The following is an 18423-nucleotide window of genomic DNA, read 5'->3' on the forward strand; positions in this document are numbered from 1 at the left end:
CATAACACTTACTGTGTGACTCTGGGAAAGTCACTTAACCCCAATTGCCTCACCCCCCCAAAAAAAGATAAAATGGACGCTTCTGATTACACAAAATTAAAATAAATTTACACAAACAAAACAAATGCAGCTAAGATTAGAAGGGAAACAGTTAACTGTGGGAAAAGTCTTTACGAGTGATTGTAATAAAGTTCTTATGTCTAAGATATACAAAGAACTGATTCAAATTTGTAAGGATGGAGGCCATGCCCCAAATGATAAACAGTCTAATGACATGAATAAGCAGTTCTCACAGGAACAAACAGAAGCAATCACTATGCATATCAAAAATGCTATAATTCACTAATAATTAGAAAAATACAAATTAAAACTCTGAAGTTCTCCTGCCACATTCTCATCAGATTGGCAAAGTTGATAAAAAGCAAAAATGAACATTGTTGCAGAGAAAAGCAGCACTAGTGATAGAACTCTAAATTAGTCCAGCCATTCCAGAAAGTATTTTGGATCTATGACCAAAGTTACTCAACTGCATAAAGCCTCTGACCTAGTGATATTACTCAGTGTATGCCCAAAAGAGATCAAATAAAGAGGAAAAAGGCACAGTTGTAAAAAAATATATTTATACCCATTTTTTTGATGGTAGCAAATAACTGGAAATAAAGAGGGTACCAACCAACTGGATGAACAAATTATGGCATATGATTATAACAAGATAGAAGTACATATTATGTGTACTGCAATGAAATATGTGTATCATCCTAAATGTACTATAAGAAATGATGAAAGATACAGAAAAATCTGGGAAGGCTTACATGAGCAGAAGCAAAAGAACAATTTCTATAATAACAATATTGTAAAAATGAACAGCTATGAAAAACTTAAGAACTGTGATCTTCACAATGACCAACCATGATGTCAGAGTAACGATGATAAATAATGTTACCTGCCTCATCTCAAGACAAAGAATGAGACATACATACTTGGTTTTATTTTTTTGTTTTTTGCAAGGCAATCAGAGTTAACTGACATGCCCAAGGTCACATAGCTAGTAAGTCTTGCCAAATTTAAACTCAGGTCCTCCTGATTCCAGGGCCGGTGCCCTACACATTGCGCTACCTAGCTGCCCCCATTTTATCTTATGTGATCCTCTCTATCCTTTTCCCTTTCCATAGATCTGAAAGGTAATTTCTTCTTTATCCTTCTGATTTATATCTAAGTCACATATCTATCTCTTCAGAGCTTATCTTGGTATGTGATAAGTTGTCTAACCTAATTTCTGCCATACTTCTTTTTAGTTTTCCCACTAAGTTTCCCCCCCATCCCCCAAATGGTGAGTCTTTACCACAGTAGCAGGAATTTTTAGGGCTTAGAGAAGGAAAAAATGAACTAAATAATAAACAAATAAATAAAACTAAATAAAATCTAGGGCCAGTGCTCTATCCATTGCACAGACATACATATTTGTGACATTGCCAATGTGGAAACTTGTTTTCCTTGACTATGCATATTGTAACAAGGGTTTTGTTTTCATTTTCCTTTTTTCATTAAAGAAGAGACGTGAGAGAGAAAAAATTAAATGCTTGTTAATTAAAAAAACCTTTTTTTAAATTAAAAAAATTATCTCTCTATTGGTGTCTTATCATTCTATGAGACTGGAAGTTTTATGATGAAAAGGAGAGAGTCTTTACCAAATTTTGTCTCCTCCGCAATATCCAACAAAGTGGTCTGCATACAGTAGGTGTTTAGTACCTTGTTGACTATATTAGAGGAGGGCTAGGTAGTCAGAAAGGCTTCACAGTGGGACTTGAGCTAGACTGCAGAGGATTAGTAGAATGTGCACAAAGAAGAGAAAGGGTTGGGGGTAAGATATTCCAGGCAGTGAGAGCATTGTGAACTAAAGCACAAGAAAAGAATGAGGAGGTACTCTGGTAACTCTAAAGTCAGAGGCTCTCTGCTCACCTCTTAGCTCTGATGATCACTTTCTGTGTAATCTTAGGCATGTCACTTAGCCTCCCCAAGCCTCAGTTTCCTCATCTAAAAAAGAAAAGGCTTGACAATACGGCCACTGAGGTCCCATCTAGCTCTAGATTTAGAAAGTCTGTACGACCTTGGGTAAGTCACTTAGGATCCTGGGCCTCTGTTTCCCTATATGTAAAATGAGGGGGTTGGACTAGACGGCATTGGACTAGATGGTTCCTATAACATTACCTACCCCTTAGTCACTGAATGGGTGTGACCTCAAACAAACCGAGATCTGGGGAAGACCTTAATTTAGAAAGGTCATGGTCTAGACTTCAGAAAAACCTGGAAAGATTTGCATGAACTGATGCTGAGTGAAGTGAGCAGAACCAAGAAAACACTGTACACAGTAACAGCAATATTGTGCAACGACCGACTTTGTTAGACTTAGCTCTTCTGGGCAATGCAACAATCTAAGACAATTTCAAACAACTCATAATGGAAAATGCTATCCATGTCCAGAGAAAGAACTACGGTGTCTGAATGAAGATTGAAGGATACTATTTTCTCCTTTTTTGTTATTTCTTTTGTTTTTTCTTTCTTATTGTTTTTCCTTTTTGTTCTGATTCACAACATGACTAATGTGGAAATATGTTTAATACGATCATACATGGATAGCCTACTAAAAAAAAAAAAAGAAAGGCCATGGTCACCCACTGCATCCTAGGCCATCACCAATCAAGTTGACCTCTGTCTTGCCACTGGACTCCAATGACTCTAGAAGTGAGAGTGAGGATGATGACTTTGCCCTGCTTTGCCTTACTCAAATCCAATCGCTTGCAAGTCAAAACAGCATACTCATGATGTTACTGGTCCTCATCAAGAACAAAGGATAAACAATACAGTAACATTCTCAGATGTCTCTATACCAATAAAGTCACAGGTTCAGTTCCTACTCCTATCCTTTTCCAATTCCCTAATAATATTATATATTATTATATAATGAGTAGTTATTATTCTGAAGAAATTATGTATGTGAGAATCATCATTTTAAAAATAAGGAAATCAGATTTTATAGTCCTAAATAAAACTAATTCTCTAACAAAACTGAAAAGATTAAATTTAATGTATTTTGGGAAATATCATACTTACACAAAGGTCTTCTAAATAAATTCTAATTCAACAACCACAGGCTTATGGGAAGTAAGATAAAGATAATTTTAATTTTAATTAAGTAATGTGTGTATTAATATTTGCCCTAGAATTAGTGATTTAAATGTTCTAGTAGGTACTCCCAATAATTACTTGTCATCTTCTTGTATCAAAAGAAAATGAATAGTAAAAATTGCTTATGGTTCAAGCAGGAGTGGTAAAAATATATAAGGACTGGTATTTTTCTTAATAAAAAACGTTACCTCTTCTTTGGATAATTGCCTGAATTTAGTCTGGTATCGACTTAGCTCTACATTCAAACGGTAGACAATCATTTTCAAGTCATCATTTTCATCCACCAGCTCCTGGGCTTGTCGTCTTAGAGAAAGAAATTCAGCCACATCAACTATTAAAAAAAAAAAGACATTATACATAAAGTATACAATGCTATAGGAAACAGGTTCAGATCAGTCCAAAATGTTCAAAATACCAAATTCTCTTGTTTTCCTCATGTTATATAGAGCTAATCGATGTGATATCTGTGCATGTGAAAAGTCACAAAGTGTTTTAGCAAATTTTTCTTAGGAAAAAAAAGTTATATCCTATTATGAACTAAAAGATATTAAATACATATCAACTGTCTCTATTTTTTTGAATATAGTGATATTTCTTAAATGGAGTATTGAATGCATGGGGGAAACATTTCCACATAGTTTCAAATTCAGAGGAAAAGAAAGTACTATAGTTGTATATCAAGAAAAAGACTTCTGCAACCTGACCACTATTTTGTCATGTGTGCAGTTAACGTTAGGTTTTTAAGACCCTAAAACAAAATACCTATCTAAAGATGAAAAACAAATTAACTATTCTGTAAAACATTAGTAGGAATACTTGGCGAGCTACTCTATGAAAAGTTCTATAGGAAAATCAACTGCTATATAAAAAAGTACATTTTAAAATGGCCTGAAAAGCACTAGTCCAGTTTTTCAGATTTACAACTAATGGCTTTTTCATTTCTATCTTAAAGAACAGCTTTGAATCCAAACCGAATAAAATATACTAGTCTTTTTGAGCCTTAGTTTCCCTGTACATGCTGTACAAATAAAGTATCTTTTCTCCTAAATCTCTGACACCCAAACATTTTAGTAGGATATACTTTTGTGAGACTCACTCTGATAATTCATTTTTCTATTTCACTTGGTTAAACCCTTAAATTCTGTGTATCAATTGTTGCTGTTCACTCATTTTTCAATTGGGTCCAACTCTTTGTGACCCCATTTGGAGTTTTCTTGGTAAAGATCCTGGAGTGGTTTGCCATTTTCTTCTCCAGCTCATTTGACAGGTGAGGAACTGAGACAAACAGGGTTAAGTGACTTGCCCAGGGTCACGCAACTAGCTAAGGCTAGTTTTGAACTCAGGAAGATGAGCCTTCCTAACTTTTAGCTTCCTGTTGTATCAACAGTCCTACAACTGTTTGAGAATTGCCAGAATTGCTTATAATTCAAAGTATAACTCAATGATAGATTGTGGGACAGTAAAGTCCTCAAAAGAAAAACTCTCTTCGTTCAAATATTGGATGGTTTTAAAACCAGAAGACACTAGTTCCATTAATGATAAATTTTTAGATTAACAAATAGGTACCTTCCTCATTTAAATGTTTACTACATCCTCAATGTGTAACAGAAATTGTAAAGAAAGTTGTCCATTATTATTAAAAAATTTTATTAGGATGCTTAAGTTTCTGCCCTGCAGCTCACGTTACATACCTTAGTTAAGCTTTGTAGACATAACACTATACTGCTGCCTGAGGCAGGGTGAGGTGGGAGTCAATCTTAATTATGTAGTGATCTTTGCCCACTCAGCAGCTATTTATAAAGTCCCTATTATGTTCAAAGCACCATGCTTGGCACTAGGTACCACAGACAAAAAGAAAAATAACTGCTGCCCTCTAAGTAGCTTACATTCTATTCATTCAATTAATGAACATTTAGTAAGCACCTACTAGTGCCAGGCACAGTGCTAAGTAATGAAAATACAAAAAGAGGCAAATGATCCTATAGAGTTAAAACACAGCATTTATTTAAACAGATAAGTGCAACATAAGTTAAGGATGGAGAGAGCACAAAGGGCTTCCTGCAGAATGTAACACATGATTGAGAGTTAAAGAAAGCTAAGGAATCTAAGGGACAGAGGACAGAAGGCAGGTGTACATGCCAGGTATGTAAGACAGCCTATACAAAGGCAAAGAGGTAGGAGATGGTAGGGTAAGTCTGAGGAACAACAAAGTAATCAGTCTGGCTGGAATGAAAAATGAATGAAGGGTCATATTATGAAATAATGACAGAAAGGTACGTTGGTTTCAGGCTGTGGAGGGATTTAAATGCAAGCTGAGGAATTTATATTTTAAACTAACAGCAAGAGAGAGCTAATGTAGATTCTTAAGCAAAGAAATGACCTAGTAAGATGTGTGCTTTAGGAATATTATTTTGGCAGCTGTGGAAATAGTGGATTAGAAGGAGGAAAGAAGGGAACTAGGAACCAATAAGAATGTTACTGCAATAATTCAGGCCAGAGATGATGAAGACTAACAGTAGTGACCATTGGAATGAAGAAGAGACAGATGAGAGGGATGTTAATGGTGTAGAATTGTCAAGACCCGGCAACTAAATGGATGGGGGGAGGAAGGGAAAAGATAGTAAATAAGAATGAGTTTACAAAGCTTGGTGGCCAAAGGATGGTGGTTTCCTCAAAAGAAACAGGAAAATCTGAGAGAGTGAAGGATTTTGTGAAATGAGTTAATGTGATGATAAGTTCTGTTTCGGACACTTCAGTTTGAGATGCCTATGGGCCACCCAGGTGGAACAGTCCATTTAATTCAATCACTCATTCATTCATTCAATATATAGTACCTTTATTAAATGCATATCATATAGCAGTCTAGTAGAAATACAAAGACAAAAAAGTTAAATGTTGCAATTCTATGAAATTGTTTACTAGCAAGATCCTTTCAGTATTTCAGTAATTCAATACATAATTATGCGGCACCATAGCAAATAGCCTTACACTGAGTTTTTAACAGGAGTTCTGGGACTTGTAATTAGGGTATTAGTATCTAAAAAGCAATGAAAAACTAGACTAAAAACACTACAAATTTTCAAAGAATGATGAGAACTTATGCTAAGGTACTTCCAGTATTAAGGAGATAAAAATTAACCCATAAAATAAAATTGAATTAGGTAAAGTATTCACATTTTAGCTCTTCAAGGGCAAGGATGATCATGTTTCTTTTGTATCCCTTCAGGGCCTAGTATAGCCATATTCCTATAATTCACAGAAAACTCCTGTTGAATAATTGAACCACAGAAGCAACAAAAATCTTGAGTTCATCTATGTAAAAAAGATAATTAATATTTAAGGTTTTTTTGGTCCTTAAAAACAGCCCTTTGAAAATCTTCATGCAGTTTTCCCATACCTTTCCTTTGAGGACTCTGTTCAGTCTCTTTCACACTTCCATTATCTTTTTCCATTTCCTTAAGTTTTGCATATAATTCCTTCATTTCCTGTTTAATTTCTTCAAGCTCATGGGCAAGGATCTCATTTGTAGTGGTTAGATTAAAATTTTGTTGTTTTAATTCATCAAAGTTATGTTTACTTAATTCCATCTGTTTTCGATGTCTTCTTGTAGATACATCTATAAATTAGCAGAGAAAAAGTTTTAAAACATTAAATATTATTCACTGATACCTTTTATGATGAAGAGAATATGTTTCTATTTACAATCAACACCATATTATCAACCTACTTAAAACAATTACAGATTCTAAAATAATTAATAAATTAGATTCTCAGATTAACAAAAGAATCCATTTATATTTGGGAAAGGGAAAACAAAAGAACAGCAAGATCAGTAAAACAGAAGTAAAGAAGTTTTTGCAACATTAACATCTCAATGTTATTTATTCCTTCACAATAAAATTTTAAATTAGCAATGTCATTATAAAGTCCAATAAGCTGGGTTAGTTGATTGATCACAAGCTTTTCTGGTTTCCCATCCTATAATGCATAAGACTCAATTTATTCCCTTCTGTCTTTAGGATAAAATACAAATTCCTCTGCTTGGAATTTAAAGTCCTTCCCAATCTGGCTGGAGTTCATGTTGCTAGAATACTTTCATATTACTACCCCCTATATGTGACAATCCCTCTCCTACATTCATCTGCCCTGCTTATGATAAACTTCCTCCTTATTTCAACCTGTTGGAATATCTTGCTCCTTTCAAAGTTTGGCTCAACTGCCACTTGCTACCTAAGGCTATCCCCTCATTCCCTGAGTTTACACTTTTATCCACTCACACACTCAACACACACCCACCCATCCCCAAATTACTTCATGTTTACTTATCAGTGTATATGCTGTATTCTCCCAATAGAAAGTAAGGTCCTTGAATGCAGGAACTGCTTCATTTTTGCTTTTATATCCCCAGTGCCTTACACAGTCAATGCTTAATAAATGCTTATTGAATAAAATGAAAATGAACACATAATCAATTAGACTGCAGTCTCCTGAAGAGCAAAAACTGCATTTTGCATGTCTTTTTCATTCCTTTCTACAGTTACAGGTACATAGGAGATGCTTAATACCTAATGAACTAAGCACAAAAGCAACAAAATATATTATCGCAATAAAATTAAGTAACAGATGGGACATTTCTAAGTGTGTTTTTCATAACTCAGAGACTGCTTGTACTTAGAAGTTCCCATAAAAGCGAACAACCACTCCAAATGATTTATTCTCTTAATATAAATGACTCGTGAAGTATTTGATCTATCCCCACTACCACAGGTTGACTCTTTCAGCTTTAATTTTTAAAAGTCTGAGTTCTGATGTGTTTTGCTTCACCAGGATCTGCATCCATCTGTTCTAAGCATATGATAAACCCTTTGACTTTATGGTTCATAATTTTTCAGCCATGGCTGACTCTTCATGACCCCATTTGGGATTTTCTTGGCAAAGATACTAGAGTTGTTTGCCATATGCTTCTCCAGCTCATTTCACAGATGAGGAAACTGAGGTAAACAGGGTTAAGTGACTTGCCCAGGGTCTCCTAGGTAGAAAATTTCTAAGGTCAGATTTGAACTCAACAGGTTTTCCAGATTCTAAGACACAGTGCCACTGTGCCACCTAGCTGAACCCAACCATTTTGATACTTATGTGCTTATACATGTATAGACAAATTATTAGTGACATCAGAGAAAGAAGGATGTTGTGGTCTAGGTCTGATGCAGGCCAGTCCAGTGGTTCAAGATGAGGACTGGAAAGGAATCAGTTACCTGCAGACCATCTAACATTTCATATAGAAAAGATACTCAGCAAGTACATGACAGTGGCTCAAGTCGACACAGACCTCCACTGAAACCAGTCTGAGCAGATGCATGCATTGATTCATATAGCAGGGGGGACATGAGTAAGTTTGAGAGGCACTAAATCTTTATGAATTGTTTTTTTTTTTAATGCTCTAAGCCAAAGGTTCCCAATGTGGGTGATACAGTCCCTGGGGGTGCTAGAACAATACAGAGGGGTGGTAGTAGTTTGAAATGACACAAATTTCCAAAAAACAAAAAACATTAAAGGGTTAAAGAAAGTAGATTTCCAGGGGGTGCACTGAGTAATGTTTTTTAAAGGGAGTGGTAGGCCAAATAAGTTTGGGAACCTCTGCAAGTTGAGGCAATTAGAAATTCACATTAACATCTCAAGCCACAGGCCCCCTTGAGCCAATCAAGGCTCACGGAAGGCTTCCCCTTCTTGTAGGAAAAAAAACTAGCCAAGTGATGGGGTAGGGATCCTAGTAGATAATGATCCTAGGGCAGCTAGGTGGCGCAGTAGATAGAGAACTAGCCCTGGAGTCAGGAGGACCTGAGTTCAAGTCTAGTCTCAGACATTTAACACTCACTAGCTATGTGACTCTGGGCAAGTCACTTAACCCCAACTGCCTCACCAAAAAAAAATAAATAAATAAAATACACACACACACACACACACACACACACACACACACACACACACACATATACACACACACACATATATATATGAACATATGAATTACTGATAAGGGATAGGGGTAGGGAATAAGGAAGGCAATTAACAACACCAATGAAACCAGAGATAAAACTAAAAATATAATCATTACTAATAGGGCAGTTAAATGGCACAGTGGATAGTGGTCCTATTACTAGGGAAGACCCCTTTTGCTCTGTTCCTTCACTTTCTGGTTTGGAGATAGCAAGCTGACCTATAACAAGATTAGCATGGCCACTACTACAATCTAAATCATAAGTGTTTAGGTACTGACATTCTCTTGGCCACTTTTTCTTTGAAAATAACATATCACGATACTAACTTCATTTTGAGAGTTTTGTTTTTATGGTGGATTAAGGACAATACTTCCACAGAATGAGAAAGAATGGAGAGGTGGAATCAAGATGGTGATGAAAGAGGAAACTTTCTTTTTTTTGGTGAGGCAATCAGAGTTAAGTGACTTGCCCAGGGTCACACAGCTAGTAAGTGTTAAATGTCTTGAGGTTACATTTGAACTTAGGTCCTCCTGACCCCAAATCAGTGCTCTATCCACTGCGCCACCTAGCAGACCCAAGAGGAAGCATTTTTACCTACCCTGAGGAGCATACCTCCTCCACAATGCATAAAATGCATGACAGAATTCTGATCAGGAAAGCCAAGAAAAAATCAGTATGAGTGATTTTTTCCACCCAGAGGAGATAGGGGAAAGAGAGGGCTGCAGACACCAGGCATGGAAGTTGGCCAGGAATACCCATACACAGACAGTGGTGGGGAGCATACATAGGGAGGGAAAAGAGGCTGAGACAAAGTATCAGGGTAGGAAGGACTGGAGTAAAAATTTACAGGGATCCCTGAATAAGCATTGGGTGTGGGAATGAGTGCCATCTGGCAGAACTGTTACCAATTATTAAGTTCTGGTTCACTGAAGAACCTGCAGAAGCCCTCTCTGAGTGAGCTACAGTGACTGAGTCCAGCAGCAGTCCACTGATATTAAACCACCCCACAAGCCAAAAGACCCAAACCTGGGTCAGGAACTTAGAGTTCAGACCAGGAAGGCAATAGACTTCTCCCTAGATCACACTACTTTGAGGGGACTGAAAATTTGCAGACCTCCAGACTAAGCTAGGAAAAGAGCAGGACATGAAAGGACAGAAGCTCAGGCCAGATGGCTCCACTAAGAAAGAGCAAAGCCCAACACTAACACAGAGTCCAAAGTCAAGAAGGAGTCCAGAAGAATGAGAAAACAAAAAAACCAAACCTCACTATAAAGTGCTACTAAGTAATAGGGAAGACTAAGACACAAACACAGAAGAGAATGACTTGAAAACATTTATAAGCAAAGCCTCAAGGAAAAATGCACGTTGGACACCATACCAACAAGAATTCCTAAAATAAAATTTTTTTTAAATTAAAAACCAAAAGAAAAAATTATTTTAAAAACAAAATGAACGCAGTACAGAAAAGATGGTAGAAGAAGTAAGAGCTATGAAAGATATGAAAAGAGAATTAACAGCTTGGTAAAAGGCACAGTAGTAGGGTAGTAGGAAGGAAAAAATTATATGTATATATAACAGATAAAGGGCACAGGGTGAGTTGAAGATGAAGGGGTGACATCTGGAAAATAAAATTAAGGGGTGAGAGAGGATTATACTAGGAGAAGGAGAAAGGGAGAAGTAGAATGGGGTAAATTATCTCACATGAAAGAGACAAGAAAAGGCTTTTACAGTGGAGGGGAAGAGGGGGAAGGTGAGAGGGAATGAGTAAATCTTATTCTCATAGGATTTGGCTTAAGGAGGAAATAACATACACAATGGGGTATGGAAATCTATCTTACCCTATAGGAAAATAAGGGGGGAAGGGGACAAGAGAGCTACGGGGTTGATAGAGGGGAGGGCAGATTCGGGGAGGGGATGATCAAAAGCAAACACTTCTGAGGAGGGACAGGGTCAAAAGAGAGAACAGAATAAATGGGGGTAGGATAGGATGAAGGGAAATATACTTAGTTTTCCACAACATGACTACTATGGAAGTGCTTTGCATGACTACACATCTATAACCTGTATCAAGAATCATGCCTTTTCAATGAGGATGGGTGGGGAGGGAGGAAGGGAGAAAATTTGGAACCCAAAGTTTTAAAAACACATGTTAAAAATTAAAAATAATAATAATAATAATAAAATGGGATAATAAAAAATTTAATTAGAAAAAACAAAACAATAAATGGAACTTTCCTTAAAAGAAGTAGTATCTATCTAAAACCAACTAGAAGCCTTTGCAATAAGATCAGGGATGACGCAAGAATGGCTATTATCTCCATTACTATTTAATGTTTTATTAGAAATGCTAGCAATAGCAATAAGACAAGAAAAAGAAACTGAAGACTACAGACAAAGAGGAAACAAAACTATCACTTTTTGCAGATTATATAATGGTTTACTTAGAAAACCTTAGAGGATCAACTAAAAAACTAATTGCTAAAAAGTTAACAATCTCAGTCACATTGCAGGCTACAAAATAAACCCATACCTATCTTCAGCATTTCTGCATATTACCAATAAAAATTCAGCAGGAAGACACAGAAAAATTCTATTTAAAAAACCTCTTGTTATTCAGTTGTTTTCAGTCATGTCTGACTCTTTGTGACCCTATTTGGGGTTTTCTTGGCAGATACTGGAATGGTCTGCCATTTCCTTCTCCAGCTCATTTTACAAATGAGGAAACAGAGGCAAACAGGATTACCTGGCTTCCTCAGGGTCACACAGCTAATTAAGTGTCTGAGGTCACATTTGAACTCGGGAAGAGGAGTCTTCCTGACTCCAGGCACAGCACTCTATTCACTGCACCCCACAAATGCCCTTAAAATAACTAAAGACAATATAAAATACTTTAGAGTCTACCTTTGAAGGCACATAAATGAATTATTCAAACACAATTAAAAAACATTCTTCCCACAAATCCTAAATAAGGTGAAAATTTTTAATTGCTGATGGTTAGGCTTAATTAACATAATAAAAATGACAATACTACCTAAATTAAGTTAACTTATTATTCAGTGCCATACGAATCCAACTGCTAAGGGATTATTTTACAAAGCTTGAAAAAACATTAACAAAATTCATCTGGAGGAACAAAACATCAAGAATATCAAGGGAACCAACAAAAAAAAAATGGAAAGGAATGGGTCCTGGAAGCAGTAGAAGGATTTGAGAAACTTTTATAGAAATGCCTATCAGCAATTTCAGACAGAGTACTCTGTCCCTGGGGAACCATAAAAAGGGTGTATCCTAAGCCTTAGAATCTTGTGAGCCTGCCATGTGAAGCCCTTCCCTATTCTTCCCTTTGGGCTTCCTGGTATTAAAACTGAAAAGAATAGTAGGCACTTCAACAAAATGTAAGGTGTGCACTTCATCCATCCTCTTAAAGTATCCAGCTGGGGTTCTTAAGGACACAAAGGAACTGCTATGGCTTACTGGGCAATTTTAAAGGAACAACAACAAAAAAAAAGGTTACAGGGAGGTGAGACCACTATAATTTTTTTTGAACATGAGATAACTGAAAACAGTGGAATTTGAGATGCTGGCAGTGAATGGCCCTTGGGAAAATTCAGATTTTTGAACATTGCCCTTAGTCATTATAAATCCTGATTTAATTTGGTTGAAGTGTTCTCCTACTGAGATAATTGTGGTAAATCAGAACTTAGTATAAAATACATTTGCTATCTGGCATTAAGGCAATATACTGGGAAAACACATGATCAGGAAAACCTGAGTTCAAATCTAGTCTCAGAAAGGTATTAGCAAGATACTTCACCTCTACTTATCCAGCTTCCTAATTTGTAAAGGGGATAATAAAGCACCCACCTCCCAGGGTTGTGGTGAGGATCAAGTGACAGAAAAATTAATTAATAATAAATTATAATAATATAATTAAATATAATATATAAGTATACTAAATATATAATAATATAATTAAATATAATTAAAATAATAAATAATTAAATAATGAGCACTTAGAACAGTGGCTGGCACAACCCACCACCTGTGGGTCAAGAGCTCAGTAAACAGCCACTGCCGTTGTGGTGCCACCCTGGGGCAACACTAGGGCCAGGGCTGGCCTGTGCTACTCTCTCACCCAGGTCCAACAGACCTTTCCCACTGACCTTCTAAGCTGTCTTTGGTGTTTGTGGGTTGAGAAGTCTGGAAATCGCCACAGCTCCCCTTGATTCAGTCTCCTGAGGCCTACTCTAGATTTGCTGGACCTCGATCTTTGCCTGTGCGGCCCACACTGAACTGTGCTCCTCTCCCAGCCTGGTATAACAGACCTTTCCCATCAACCATCCAGGATGTCTTGGGCTGGAAATTTGTTTCACTCTTTTTGTGGGTTCTGTTGCTCTAGAATTTGTTTAGAATCATTTTTTACAAGTATTTGGAGGGGTTTGGGGGAGAGCTCAAGAGAGTGCCTGCTTTTATTCTGCCATTTGGCTCTGCTGCAAAAACTTAAATATTTAAAGGAACATATTTTGTTCTGAAATGGATTGATTATTTGGCTATCACTTATGAAATTATGAAAATATAAATAAAATTTAATGAATTTATATTTTTTAGCCAATTTATTAACAGTAGGCCTTAGATTGAAAGATTTCATTTTTCCTTAGGGTTAATCAGCAATCTGGATATGTTAGTTCAGAAATTTATCCTAGTCTGCATTTGCTGGGATTTTGAATTCACTGTATGTGTGAAACTCCACAATGTGATTATTCTTAATTTTAAAATGAAAGACAAATGAAATGTCCTTATATTTGCTCATTGCTAACTGTTACTGAGGCATGAGAAAAAAAATAACCACTTAGGCCTAAGCTGTGGTGTGTGAAATTTTGCTATTTGAGGCAAAATCTCTTGGGACTGTAATTTGACACTGAGAGCAACGTCAAGCTTTTATTTCAGTTATAATTGCTGAACTGTCATGAAGCCAATAATCTACCATTCAAAGGGAATGCCATGTGCTGCTAAAAGGAAAGGCAGTGTAAGAACTGGCATAGGTAGCTGTCTGTGCGTGGGAAAAACTGAGGTGACAACCTTGCATAGGCAATGGTGCCTCAACTCAGTTTCCCATCATGCTATTTCCTTTCTTAACAAAAAATTTTCCCACCTGGTTAATTCTAAGCCTAACTAAGACACCTTGTGAATAATGTGGAATTTTGCGATGGGATTGGCTATTAACTTCGACTCTTGCCTGGAATCAAACAGAGCTAAGGGACATTTCCCATTATGGATTTGACACAGATCTGTGCCCTTGAGGGAACAGTCTTGATATTGTCATAACCATGTTCCTCCTTTTCCTTTTTATAGCAAATTTCTATAATCAGGACAGGTAAATAATGGAAGTTTCATCATTGCTATACTAAATCTATTAATTAATAGATTAATATTAAAACATATGAGTTAAAGTAGGACACAAGTATGAAAGATCTTAACTATTTTTAATCTGTATTCATGGTCAACTCCACATCCTATGCAACGAGGTAAATGAGTTTGTAGGTTTCTCATCCCTTTGCTAACAGTTATATTCATGTATAAGATTAGGTCCTTAAAGTACTTCATTCCTTCAAAATGATATGAAGATTTTATATATATGTATATGTGTGTGTGTGTGTGTGTATGTGTGTATACACACATCTCCTCGAAAAGGAGAACACAAAGATGTCAACTTTTTTTTAATTTAATGAAGTAGAAAATTCGAGAAAGCAATAAGATTAGAATGTTAGAAATCTAAGAAATAAGATACATGTATGTATGTATGTATTCAATTGGCTTTTGAATGTGTCTAATAGGAAATACAAGCTTGAGTATGTTTTAGTAAGAAGTTCTCAAAACTGGATTAAAGTTTTTATATATAAAATTGTATTAATGATTGTAAATAATTTTAAATCATGTCCTTTTTCCCCTATTTTTAAGTTTCTGTATGATGTATGAGAGGGCTCATTTTCCAAGTCAGGCCCTTTTCCTTCAGCCTGTGGATGACATTGTCCACATCAGGTAGAATATGGGAAAAGACTGAAAAAATAAGTTAAATTCTCTGAGCTTTCAGGTGAATTATAGGTTCCTAATTTGTTGTTTTTATAGCTTTCTTGTTAATAGGGTTAGATCCATAAGTTTTGAGAAAGTTTTCACTACATGAACTAGTCACTAGAAAAGCAAATTTAGGAGATTGTACTAAATTGTACCGAATCTTATTACTGGTAGATCTTAGCAGAATTACCTAGGAATTTCTGCAAGTGACTTGGAACCAGAGAAACGGTTCTACTAGGAAGATCATTCTTCAGAGCTGCCCTGAGAATGTGGCTTATTCCAGAATTTCCAAGGGAAGATGTTTCCAGGAACCAGACAACTATATGGGGCATCTGGGAATCAAGATGAAATGTGCTTATTAAGTGAACATTGGGAATGGGTTACCAAATTACAAGGAGACAATGTTATTCCATATTCATTATTGTATTTGAAAAAAATTAAAGATAGAAAGCATGAATTGGTTGTAATCTTCACTATTATGAGGACCACTCCATAAATGAAATCACATAAAGTACAGATGCTGAAAGTAACACTTAAGTGACAAATAGGATATGTTATTTCATTTTATTCTTAGAATTTAAGTTATTTATAACTTTTTTCTTTTGATCTAGACCTGTGATTTCATCTATATGAGAATGCCTTTGCCAACTTTGACCTAAAGTAGATTACTTATTCATGTGTCGTTGAACAGCACTAGAAGTAAACACAAAACCATACTAACTCCATTACAAAGCTGTGTTACCTAATCTCAACTGGGTCTTTGATGCAGCAAGACAATACTTTTACTTCTCTCTGATTTTCTCTTACTCCATACATCTGTTCCAAACTTTCTCTTTTGTCCTCAAGCTTCCTTACTGCTCAGCAGGAGACCTACCTTCATACCTTACTGAGAAGAATCCTTTCTCAGCAGCTCTCTCAGCTTTCCTACTCTATTCTTCACAATCCCTTGAAATCATCCCCAATTCTCTCTTCCCTTACTCAAGTCACTAATGAAGAATGATTGTTATCCTCACAAAAGCCATTTTCTACTTGCAACCTTAATCTCATCCCCTTCCATCTCCTCCAGCAGATTGCCCCTATAATCATTTTCTCTCCACTCTAATTTTCAAACTCTCTACATGTTGTCTTATTCTCTATTGCCCACCCTCTCAATTCCCTGTCACCCTAAGCCCATGCTTAGGTTTTTTTCCTATGTTAAAAAGCCTTGCTTGGTCATACAATTACTGCAAGTGATGAGCCTGTATCTCTCCTCTCTTTCCAATTCAAAAAAATGCTGTCTGTACTATCTGCTGCCACAGCCTCTGCTCTCACTAACTGCTTACAAAAACATCACTTAAGTGAAACTTCTCTTCCTATAATTACTAAAGATCATTTAATTGCTAAACCAACAGCTTTTTTTCACTCATCATTCTTTCAATTACTTTTTTTCCAATCAGCAAAAATTCACTTTCTCTCCCTCCTACTTTCTCTCCCCAACTCAGAATGAAAGAAAATAAAACCCCAGATTACAAACATGTATACTCAAGCTAAAATATCTGCACTGGCCATGTCTAAAAATACATATACGTCTCATTCTAAAATTTGAGTCCTACACCTCATTATCAGGAAGTGGGTAGCATGTTTAATAATTAGTCCTCTGGAATCACTGTTAGCCATCATGATTTTCAGAATTTATAATTTTCAAAGTTGTTTGTCTATACCATATTGCTATATATAAATTATTCCTCTGATTCTATTCACCTTACCCTGCATCAGTTCACACAGGCCTTCCCAGGTTTCTCTATTTTTGCTTGTTTTTTTTTTGTTTGTTTGTTTTTGGTGAGGCAATTGAGGTTAAGTGACTTGCCCAGAGTCACACAGCTATTAAGTGTCAAGTGTCTGAAGCTGGATTTGAACTCAGGTTCTCCTGACTCCAAAGCTGGAGCTCTATCCACTGAGCCCCAAATTTCTTTGAAACCATCCATTTCATCATTTCTTACAGCACAATGGTATTCCATCACATTTATATATACCATAATTAGTTTAGCCAATCTTAAATTAATGGAAACTCCCATTTTTTGATTCCTTATAAGGAGCTAATTTTATTTTCCTCTAAACCAGGAGTGGGGAACCTGCAGCCTAGAGGCCACATGTGGCCCTCTAGGTCCATGGATGTGGCCCTTTAATGGAATCCAAAATGTGCTATTATAAATATTTTGGTGTATATGGGGCCTTTCTTATCAATGATCAGCTAGGATATATGCCTAGCACCACAATATATGGGTCAAAGTATATGGACATTTTAGTCACTTTATTTGCATAACTGCAAATTGTTTTCCAAAATGGTTGCACTAATTCACAGCTCCACCAATATAATACTGTGCCTTTCTTTCCACAACCTTTTCAACACCGACTATTCTCATGTTTTGCCTTATTTGTCAATTTGCTCGCATCCCAGAATTCTGACATAGGACTCTGAAACAAACTTTTGGAACACAAGTCATTTGAAAGTTGAGACCATATGTACATTTTTATAGGTTTTTAAAGTCTATTTCCATGAAGATTTGTAAATAAATGGTAGTTCATTTTTTAGAAAACAATTTACTATGTAGTTGTTTTCATTTAAGATTTTATGTTTGGGTTACCTATCCTATGTTTATCTGATTAGCTAATTCTTGAGTTGCCTCCAAACAGGATGACAGAAAAACATCTCAATTTTTTTAATGCAAGTACAGAATTTTTAAATGTTTTGAAATAATATTTTCAAAACTATGAAGCCAATACTTTTGTTCTCAAATACTAATAATTACTTCAGTGCGTCTGTGGTCTCATTAATTTGGATACTCTCTCTCAAGAATATAGATAACACTAGCTGTGTGACCCTGAGCAAGTCACTTAAACCCACTGCCTAGCCAAAAAAATATAGATAGATAGATAACAACCCATCCATTTCCTCATCCATTGTGACTTTTGGCCATATTCTCCCATAAATCCTGTATCGGGGCCCACGTACAGTGTTAGGGCCTTTCCCTATATTTCAACATTTTACAGCTTCCAATGCAGCACATTAATTATCCATCTATTAATGTTAATTCATGCTCTTCCTACATAATTAGCCCACCTCCTTTTCCAGTCATATAACAATCTGATAATAAATTTTATGTTGCTTTAAGTGTGCAGCTTATCA

At 36.1% G+C, this 18423-nt stretch overlaps 1 protein-coding gene across 1 annotated transcript in view; it reads right to left on the reverse strand.

The window, feature by feature from the left end:
* The window catches only part of CEP89 (centrosomal protein 89), a 158278-nt gene that overhangs the window by 116158 nt on the left and 23697 nt on the right, over nt 1-18423 (reverse strand). The window contains 2 exon segments of the mRNA XM_020985037.2: nt 3375-3517; nt 6584-6802. Of these exon segments, the coding sequence (XP_020840696.1) occupies nt 3375-3517; nt 6584-6802 (362 nt within the window).

Source organism: Phascolarctos cinereus, unplaced genomic scaffold (genome assembly GCF_003287225.1).
Source record: "Phascolarctos cinereus isolate Bilbo 61053 unplaced genomic scaffold, phaCin_HiC Scaffold_2;HRSCAF=192, whole genome shotgun sequence".
In the NCBI taxonomy this organism is placed as follows: Eukaryota; Metazoa; Chordata; class Mammalia; order Diprotodontia; family Phascolarctidae; genus Phascolarctos; species Phascolarctos cinereus.